This window comes from Muscardinus avellanarius, assembly GCF_963383645.1.
Source record: "Muscardinus avellanarius genome assembly, chromosome: 9".
Classification (NCBI taxonomy): domain Eukaryota; kingdom Metazoa; phylum Chordata; class Mammalia; order Rodentia; family Gliridae; genus Muscardinus; species Muscardinus avellanarius.
In genome coordinates this window covers 61865411-61875373 of record NC_137795.1, presented here as the reverse complement: position 1 = coordinate 61875373, position 9963 = coordinate 61865411, and the positions used below count along the sequence as shown (strand labels likewise).

The 9963-nt window shown below is 39.1% G+C and overlaps 1 protein-coding gene across 1 annotated transcript; it reads right to left on the bottom strand.

The window, feature by feature from the left end:
* Positions 1 to 260: 260 nt before the first annotated feature.
* On the bottom strand, positions 261 to 995 carry CLDN12 (claudin 12; the record flags this gene model as incomplete). The annotated part of the gene is made up of 1 exon (XM_080701197.1): positions 261 to 995. One exon carries the CDS (start codon positions 993 to 995, stop codon positions 261 to 263), a length of 735 nt encoding a protein of 244 aa, XP_080557323.1.
* Between the last annotated feature and the right edge of the window lie 8968 nt (positions 996 to 9963).

The window sequence follows — 9963 nt, the reverse complement described above, 5'->3', positions numbered from 1 at the left end:
GTTGCAACAAAGGTCCTTTCCACATAAATAATCAGGTATCAACAAGTTAAAAATCCTTTCAGTATAAGGGAGATAAAAAGAATGTTCACTTATTATAATGTAACTTACTCCTCATAAAAACTAGCAGCACTTCATTCTACCAAGACATACAAATTTGGCTTCACTGGCTGGTCAGAAACAAAGGAAAATGTAGATAGGCTCTTTACACAGGATAATGTGAGGCTACAAGAAGTTTTTTATAACAGTTCACTGTATCCTCATTAGGGAGTGTGTGAAACTACTGGAATGTCGATCTCGATGGCGGAGAGGCGGGAACGTGCTGAATAGGGCTGTGAGTAAGTGTGCATACCAGGAGGGTGGGAGTATAGTGGCTGCCAGAAGGGAGATGGCAAAGATTTGCATGCACAATACCAAATAAACAGTAGAAGGGAAGTCATAAACAGACCGCCAGCACTAGCAATTGTGACATACACTGCGTAGTCAAATGCAAAGACAGGCTCAAACTTTTTGTTCAGATGGGTGTTATAAAAGAAGACCCAGATGGATGGAGAAAGGCTCACAGTACCTGACAGAAAAAACAGCAGCCCAGCCACCAGATGGCAGCCAGCACTATTAACCAGACACTTAGCCAGTTTGATGTTAGGCACTGAGGACCTGAAGGCTGTGTTGCACATTCCAATTAGGCAGAGCAGTAAGGCACCCATTGCGATCAGGATGCTGAGGGGCAGGGCAAACTGGAGAACCCGCAGGTCCAGCTGGTCAACCGATGAGTACCAAGTAGTGTCGTACGTCAGGCAGTCACTGCTTCCGTCGTACCGGACACATTTCACCCACAAGCCTGTGTAAACAGTAAGGTTCTTCTCGTTTCTGTTGAATGTGATCAGTCGTAATTTTCTCCAGTTGGGAAGCAGAGTCCCTGCAAAGAGGCCCGCCACTGAAGCGATTCCACACAGGAAGGAGAGGACTGTGGCTGCGTGAACATCCCGACAGCCCATGGCAGGCAGGCTTGTGTAGTACTGTCAATCAGACTGGGGTGACACACAAGAGGACAAAGCATGAGGTGATAGGAGAGCACAGCAGAGAAAGTGGTACCAACTAGCAACACATCTAATGAAAAAATGTCGATGCAAGAAGGAAAACCCTGTTTCCCCTCTCTGATACTATAAATGTGTGTGTGTGTGTGTGTGTGTGTGTGTGTGTGTGTGTGTGACCTCACATATGCTTAATTATCACCGACTGTGTCTAATAGCAATTAAAATCTTTAGCCATCCATATTTTTATTCAGTTACTTAGAGGAGCAATCAAAATACTGTCTAATTCTCTTAACATCATGCCTAAAATTTTCTTGGTTTTCAATAATCATTCATTTAACACACATACATCAACCAATTTTAGGTATAAGGCACTCAAATATTTAGTCAGGATCAGAATACTCATTACTATCAGCTACAGATACTACAGACTCGGCCTCAAATGCTCATGCAAGTATAAAACAAGACTAGCACTGAAGAGGGATGAAGGCAACTCATAAAAGGCAAAGGTAGAGAAAGAAGCACTGCATGATGGCAGTGGCTGAGAGCTGACTGAATTGTACTGCTCAGAGAGCATCCCCATCTCATCAATTGCAGAACTTTCCTATGCCTCAGATCCATCACCAATAATATGGAAACGACGCTACCTCATGGGGTTGTTCCGTGGCTCTAATAAGTTAACATAATGCATCAAGTACTTTAAACACATCAGGATCAATGTGTTATTTGAGGCTAACTACTTAACATTCAGTAACCAGCTCAGAGCTTGGCACACCAGAGGAGGTCAAAGAAATTTGTTGAATAAATGCAAAATAAGAAAAAAACAACATCTCATTTCTAAATGAGATTATATTATTAAAAATAAGTGGACTCATCTCCAATGAATTTAGTTAAATGAAAGATGAATACAAAAGTCCCTAAAAATATCTGCCTATCTACTTCCTAGCTGATTCAAGATGGTCAAGTGATTTTCAGGGAACTATATAGCACTTGTAGTTACTATAGACTAGTATTATTCAGGTAAGATGAATACAAAACTTCTGAATAATTGGCAACCTATCTCTATTTATTACCGCTGTTATGAAAAAAAATTGTTTTCAAGTCTTTCATCCCAAATTAAAAAAGACTGTTCTTTTCCTGTGTATGATAAACTATGAGCCAGTATCTTATTCAGCTTCAATTTTGCCAAGGGTTTGAAACTCAATCTCAAAGCATTACTCAAATATATTTTTGGCCATGAGACAATAGAACAAACCACATGAATAAAGTAGTACATTTACTTCTTTTTGACTCAGACCACGATTAAAGGGCAATGTTGAGAATCATTTTTATTTCTGGATATTGTATAGTTGTATTTAAAAGTGTCTATTGTATTTTGCGGAATCTAATATTACCTACTGAAATGGCGGAGTAGCATTCCCTGGAAATCAGGATTATCACCAAATTGCTAAGAAAATGAATTAGAACATGATTATGTGTTCCAGTGATAGGGCACAATGTTTGTTTTGTTTTTTATCAGTACTGGGGACCAAACCTAGGGCATTCTACATCTGAGCTACACGCCCAGCCCTTATTTTTTATTTTGAAACAGGGTCTAAGTTGCCAAGATTTCATTCAGTTGCTGAGACTGGCCTCAAATATAAGATCCTCCTGTCTCAGCTTCCCAAGTACTGAGATGACAAGCATTAGCCACTGTGCACAACTACAGTGTTATTTTAAAAAACATTATTAGCTGGGTATGGTGGTATACACTTTTAATTTCAGTACTTGGGATGATGCTGAGAGAGAAGGATCCCAGGTTCATGCCCAGCCTCAGCTACTTAGTGAGGCCCTCTGCAACTTAGTGAGACCCTGCTTTAAAATAAAAAATAAAATAGGGCTGGGGAATATAGCTCAGAGGTAGAATGCCCCTGGGTTCAATCCTCAGTACCACAAGAAAAAAACAACATTATTTGCATTTCTAGTCCAGCGATATGAATTAGGAATAATTTTACCAGCAAAAATTATATGCCTAGGTGTACACATATATATTCAAATTATAAATATACACATATATGCAAGTGTACAGTAACAAAGCAGAGTTTAAGCACATATGACCTCAAATTAAAAGTCCTCAAATTAAACACAATTAGTTCTAAGTTTTTCCACTGATATTAGTTTACTACTTATTATGTTGCCTTCTGTCAGTATCATAAGTAACAGTTGTTTAAGAACATTTTATGGATGAAAAGACTAAATACAATTCTAATTCATGTTTCTTCATGCAAACTGGGGGAAAAAAACTCTTTTGATTAATTTTAGCAACCAAAAACCTTGTTCTGGCAATGGAACTCTAGTGCAGATTTGAGAATGTTTACATAAGGAAAGGACACTAATAAAACCACACTCCAGAATTCAGCATCCTGCTTTTTGCTCATTCACCCATCTCCCTCACATACTGTGAGCAACTTGTACAGTGCCTGGCATAGAAGTCATTCTAGGATTATTTGAATAAATGAGCAGTGTGCCCCAAACTAAGACCATAGTAACTCATAAAGATGGCTCACTGCTAATGCAGAACTAGACAAGAAAATTGCTATGACTAAGCAATTATTCACCTAACAAGAATTTATGTTATGCTGAGTATTTTGCATATACAAAACACTCTTTTAAGCTCCGGAAGGACTGAAACCAGGGAGATCTGGACCCTGCTTCCAATGGTTTAATAGTCAAAAAGAATGTGCTATTTTAGGAAAACATTTTTGGGGGGGCGGGTCTGGGGATGGAATCCAGAGACATTCAACCTCTGAGCTACCCCCTGCCCTATTTTTATTCTTTATTTTGAAACAGGGTCTCACTAAGTTGCAGAGGGCATCACTAAGTAGCTGAGGCTGTCCAAGAACCGTGATCCTCAGGTTTCAGCCTACCGAATGCTGGAATTAGAAGCGTACGCCACCACGCCCAGCTTATTTCAGGCAAACTTGATGATGGTGAATCAGCTATATGATTACTACATATTAAGTGATTACTGTCAGGTATTAGACAAAGTAAATTAATATGGTTATGTTCATAAAAGTTTACCATCTAGGGTTAGAGAAACATAAGCAATGAAGGAGAATAAGGGTTGGATCAATGTTGTGGAGACCTAATAAAAAGCTTCTCTTTCTTTCAAAGATTCAAGATTCCTTCAGATAATTCACTTGAAGTCCTAATCCAATCACAGATCTTTCTTGTTTCTGGAGTTAGAGAATGTAATTGAAATATCTTTAAACAATCTTCCCTGTACCACTGATTCCTATAATCTAAAGGCAATGAGAAACTGGATAGTTTTATTAATAAGTTTCTATAATTCTTACCCTATAGACTATCAAACAACATTAATGAACACAGGCAGGCCAGTGTTTATACTACCATTAAATGAGTTTATATCCTATAACAAATCAATGCAAATGTCATATCAGTCCTCTGTACTTGCTTCTGATGCAGCATTCTTACCTCAGAACTCGAGATTGAAAGTTTTTATATACAGTCAACAAACATAACATGGCATTGGTACTGGGGATGGAACCCAGGGGCATTCTACCTACAAGTTACACCCCCAGCCCTACTTTTTATTCTTTATTATGAAACAGGGTCTCATTGAGTTACAAAGGGCCTCACTAAGTAGCTGAGCTGTCCTCGAACTATGATCCTCCTGTCTCAGCCTCCCAAATGCTGAGATTATAAGCATGCGCCACCATGCCCAGCTTACTAACCTCAATTCTTAAGTTAGATTTCAACCTTGATTTGGAATTAATGTCTACCTCCTTATAACGTCCTTTGGTTGCTTTACTTTTTATGCCCTATTAATTCCACTTACCTATCATGATAGTAAGTCACATATCCCACTAGAGAAATATTTTATATAATAGCTGAAGAAGGAATACATTTAGCATTTTAAAACTGAAAGATAGCTGAGCATGGTGGTACATGCTTGTAATTCCAGTATTTGGGAGGCTGAGACAGGAGAATCATGGTTTGCAGCCAGCCTCAGCTAATTAGTGAGGCCCTTTGCAACTCAGTGAGACCCTGTTTCAAAATAAAGAATGAAAAAAGAGCTGGAGATGTAGCTTCAGGTAGAATGCCCTGGGGTCCACCCCCAGTACTAAAAACAAAAACAAAAAAACTGAAAGATAATGCTGACTTTCAGATCAGGATCTGTTCATACTTGGTAAGATAAAATGACCTATACTTCTGTGCTGAGAATTAATTCTGACCCTAGAATAATTGTTTTCAATTATAAATCTGGTTATGTCAGCCATTTTTCCTATTTCCTGCTGAATAAAGTCTCTTAAGTTTAAAATCCTCCGCATAGCTTACCATCCTATTCCCATCTGAATTTTCATTCTATTTATGTACCGCTCTCTCCTTATACACTACAGAACTTTCTTAATCCTACATTATTCTTTGCTTAGTCAATACTATTCATCTTGCTTGTGTCCAAAGAGGCCTGAACTAAGCTTTTCCCTTCTTCCCTATCTTTACCCATGGTTGTAGGTTGTGGTAGTGCCTTTGTGCTTTTTCTTTGGTAGCAGTAATCATGCTTTCAATTCCTATTTAAATATTTTCTTTCCTACCAGATTATGAATTTCATGAGAGATTGCTCTGTTTTGTTCACTCTATTCAACACTGGCACACAGAAGGCACTCTTTGGCTTGTTGAATGAATGAATGAACAAACAGAAAATCCATACAAGTCTGGTCAAGATACAAAGAAAGTTATAAATTTACGTCAGTGTCAGTTCCATTCAATTAATTTGGGACAATTCACTCCATCCTGTGCTCTGTAGCATCAAAGCTGTTTCTAGACTGTGCTCCTGCTTTCTGCTCTATCTTTTTTAAAAAAAAAAGAAAAATAAAAATTTAAAAATAAAGCTCATTTTCTTCCTCCAGTAACCGATGCTCCAGAAATATGAGACTATTTCAACTACTTACATATAGACTATGCTTCTAGAAATCCCATACCAAAGTTTGGTAGTACTGGCTAACTTCAACAGTGGTTAGGAAGGCAATCAGTTATGTATGTGTTCCTTCTTCTGTTCTCAGTGAGATATGTTAAACACTGGATACCTCTCTTCATTAAGAGTAGTTAAAGCTAGGCATAGTGACACACGCTTGTAATCCCAGTACTTCGGAGGCTGAAACAGCAGGATCACAGGTTTGCAGACAGCCTAAGCTACTTAGTGAGACCCTCTGCAACTTAGTGAGACCCTGTTTCAAAATAAAGAGTAAAAAATAGGGCTGGGGTGTAACTCGGAGGTATAGAATGACCCTAGATTCATTCCCCAGTTCCACAAAAAAGAGTAGTTAATATATCAAATTAACGTTTATTTATCAAAGCTATATAATTTATATTTATATTTACATATTAAAATAACAATGGGGAAAAACACATTGTGTGTCATGAAAACTCCTAATAAGGGGCTGTGAAAAATGTTTAAGGCTAAGAAAACACTTTAGCAAATCTGATAAGCACTCCTAAACATTAGCTGGATGAGAGCTTTGAGCTGGGTCATACATACAGATGTGTGGACTAATTGCGTCTATCTGGAAGACAGGTTGGTATTGTTATTTAGGAGACAAAAGACCTCAATACCAGCCATAGCCTACCATTTATAAACAGAGCAAATCAGCTATGTTCTCCGAACTTCAAATTTCTAATAAGTAAAATGTCCCATAGAATAGTTGTGAGATGATGAATAGCAAAAGCCCTTTGTTAATAATATAGTTAGAAATGTAAGTGTGCAATGATCATTAATAGGTAATTTCCTTTGGGTAGGGGCTAAATGGGTGATGTGTACATGTATGTCCACACAAGTTTTTTTTATCCCAATATGATGTATGAATATAATGCACCAATAAAAAGTTTTAAAAAATAGGTAATTTCTTCAAATAGGAACATGCTTTTCTTCTGGATTCGCCACAAACAACCAAAGATTTATAGTCATGTAACAATAAGAAATATTCTCTTTGTAGTTATTGACCAAGTCAAATACAGATTCTGTTTCAGACCAACCACTTCAAATTAGTCTTTTGACTAACCTGTTCCATAGTGATTTTCAGAGTAGATGAATAAAATCTGGTACACATTAAATGTTATCAAAGCTATCATTTTAGGTAAAAATATTTTCAAGATCTATTTCTTGTGGTTTTGAATAAAGTTCAAAGAAGGCTGGAGCAAGACTAGTGGCTAAAAGCTTGAAGGAGTCACAAAATCCATTACAATTTTTTTCAGGGACAATTGCAAGGAACACCTATAGAAGAACACAATGTCTCATAAAAGCTAAATTCATTCTTTATGGTAACACTGGTAGTCCTTTTGATCTATAATTTGAATTTTCTTAAAAACTGAAATTCAATTGCACTCACAGGAGGTCTGACCTACACCTTTATTTTGTTGAAGAACATAAAGGGAAAAAAAAGCACAATTATTGACTGAGAAGCAGGAGAAAGGGAAATGAGATATAATCAAAGGATGTACTTACCCCTTGAGGTACCGGATGTTCTGAAAGAGCTTCAGTCAACTTAAAAGAAATGCATGTACATCTGAACATACAGTAGAGGATGACCTACAGAAATGTGAAAATGCTCACAAATTAATATAGTACTTCTCTCAAAACTCAATTTGAACTCATTGAATTTTAAAAATACAGCAATCATCTAAAACCAGTGAAATGTTATTTTTTAAAAAAGGCAGTAAGTTTTCTCAAAAGGCAGTTGAGAGCTGGGGTTCCTATTTCAGTGGTAGCACCTGCCTAGCATGTTCAAGGGCCTGGGTTCAACCTCAGTACCACTATAAAGCAAAGAAACAAGGCAGCCTATATTCTTAAATTCATGCATTGCTATGTGTAACATACGAAAGAAAAAAAAATCTCTTATTTTGTTATTTGGGAAAATAGGAGCCTTCATGATAAAAATCACTTTAGTATCTTGGAAATATATAAGCAATATTTAATGAATTTTTACACACTTTTCATGACTACAGGGAAAGAATAAACAAGGCTAGGAAACACTATACAGTTGTAGTAAAAGAAATACATTGTTTTAAATACTTTCTAAATGAATAGTGATAATAACACTAGGTAAGGCTGATCTACACTGCATTGCATCCTAAAATTTTCAACTTGAATGTTCTATTTTTAGTTTATATTTCCACCAGTGGTTCAACCTACCATTTTGTTTCCATATCTCTAAAAATCAGCAACATCCACTTCAAATACAATTTATGTCAAACAGACAGAATACAAGTAAAAACTTGCAAATATTTATCAGTAGTCCTTTTCGGTCATTATGTGGAAAGTTGTCTGCACAGAGATTCCAAACAAGTCTCTCCCTACCCCATATATGCACACGCACACACCCTTGTATGATTCTTGGATTTATTAATGAGTATAATTGCTTAGTCCAAAATCAGAGGAAATCGTTTTACAATAAATAATGCACAAGAGAATTCCAGAGCAATCATTTTAAGCAGTTCACCAAGCTTGAATTAACTGCTGCCTGGCTCCCTCCAAAACCCTGGTTGGGGGAAAAGCAAACCAAGCTCCCTAGGCAACCCGCCTCCTCTTCCCTCCCTCAGAATGGTGTCCTTAGGTCGCCCAGAGCTGGCAGAAAGCGACAGGGTGGGGGTGAGTAAACCTCCCGGCTGGAGCCAATGGAAAAAGACCGCCAGAGACACCGCGGCTCAGCAGCACATCCCTGCGCAGAGTGGGTAGGAACCGCGAGCAGGTCAGCATTACACAACCAGCCTCAGCTGCTTATTCAAAAATAGCCACTCGCGGCTCCGCACGCCCCCGCCAGCCCCGCTCGCCGCCCTGCGCCTCCCCAGCCCCACTCCCGACCTTCCAGCTCTCCTCCCTGCACCGCCACCGCTCGAGCTCTACCCCGTACCCCCTCGCTCAATCTTTCACGTCCACAGAAGCGGCCACCATCGTCCAACTCCCCAGGCTCCCCTTAACTATTTTTACCCAAAATCCCCAACTACTTATGCCAAATACTCAGAAATTGGGACATTTTCGACCACACCTACCTGTTCCTCACAACCAGAGCATCTTAGTCGCCCACTCCAAGGATCCTCTTGGAGCGTCTCCCTCTCCGCGTCCCCGGAAGTGCGTTCCCAGCGAAGCAGTCGCCCCGGAGACTTCTGGGAGCGCAGACCCTCGCTTCGGAGCCGGGAGCTCAGGGAGGAGGACTACAGCTCCCATGGTGCACCGCGCCGGGAGGCCCAGACTTCAGCTCCCAGAATGCAGCGCGCCGCTTTCCCTCCCCCCCCCCCCCCCCCCCCGCCTCCTGCTCCTGGTTTCTTCCAGATTTGGGTTAAGGCTTTAAAACACAAACTCATACGCAAAACGAAACGAAATTGAAAATCGTTTTTGTGTATTCAAGAAAAAACAAAACAAACGACTTGCTCATTGAAGTAGACTCTCGAATCCTCCCGCAAAGTATTTATCTAGACACAAAGTGTCAAATAGTTAAAACTTTGATCCATGCAGCTTGGGATTTGGAGGAACCTCTGGTCAGGAGGCCCTGAGCCTCTGGTCAGGAGGCCCTGGGTAGGTTATCGCTCATTACCTGAGGTTATCTGTAAAAATGAGGATAATATTACCCACATTCTACATTGTCTTGAAAATTAAGAGAATGTAGAGCCAGTACTTAGGTATTCAGAGTAACAAAATTACTTTCTCACACTATTCTCTTTGTTGATTTCTCTTAATTATGAAGTCCTGTACTGTTGAATTAGACCAAAGGATTCCTGAACAGCACTGATCTGATTTACTTCCAAATGATGGCACACAGGAGCACACAAATGGAAATAAAGAAAATGTGGCGATAGATGACAACTGTCAAACCTAAAAAGACTAAGTATGTAGGTGTTCATTGCACTATTTCAAATCCTCTAGTTTCAAAACTTTTCA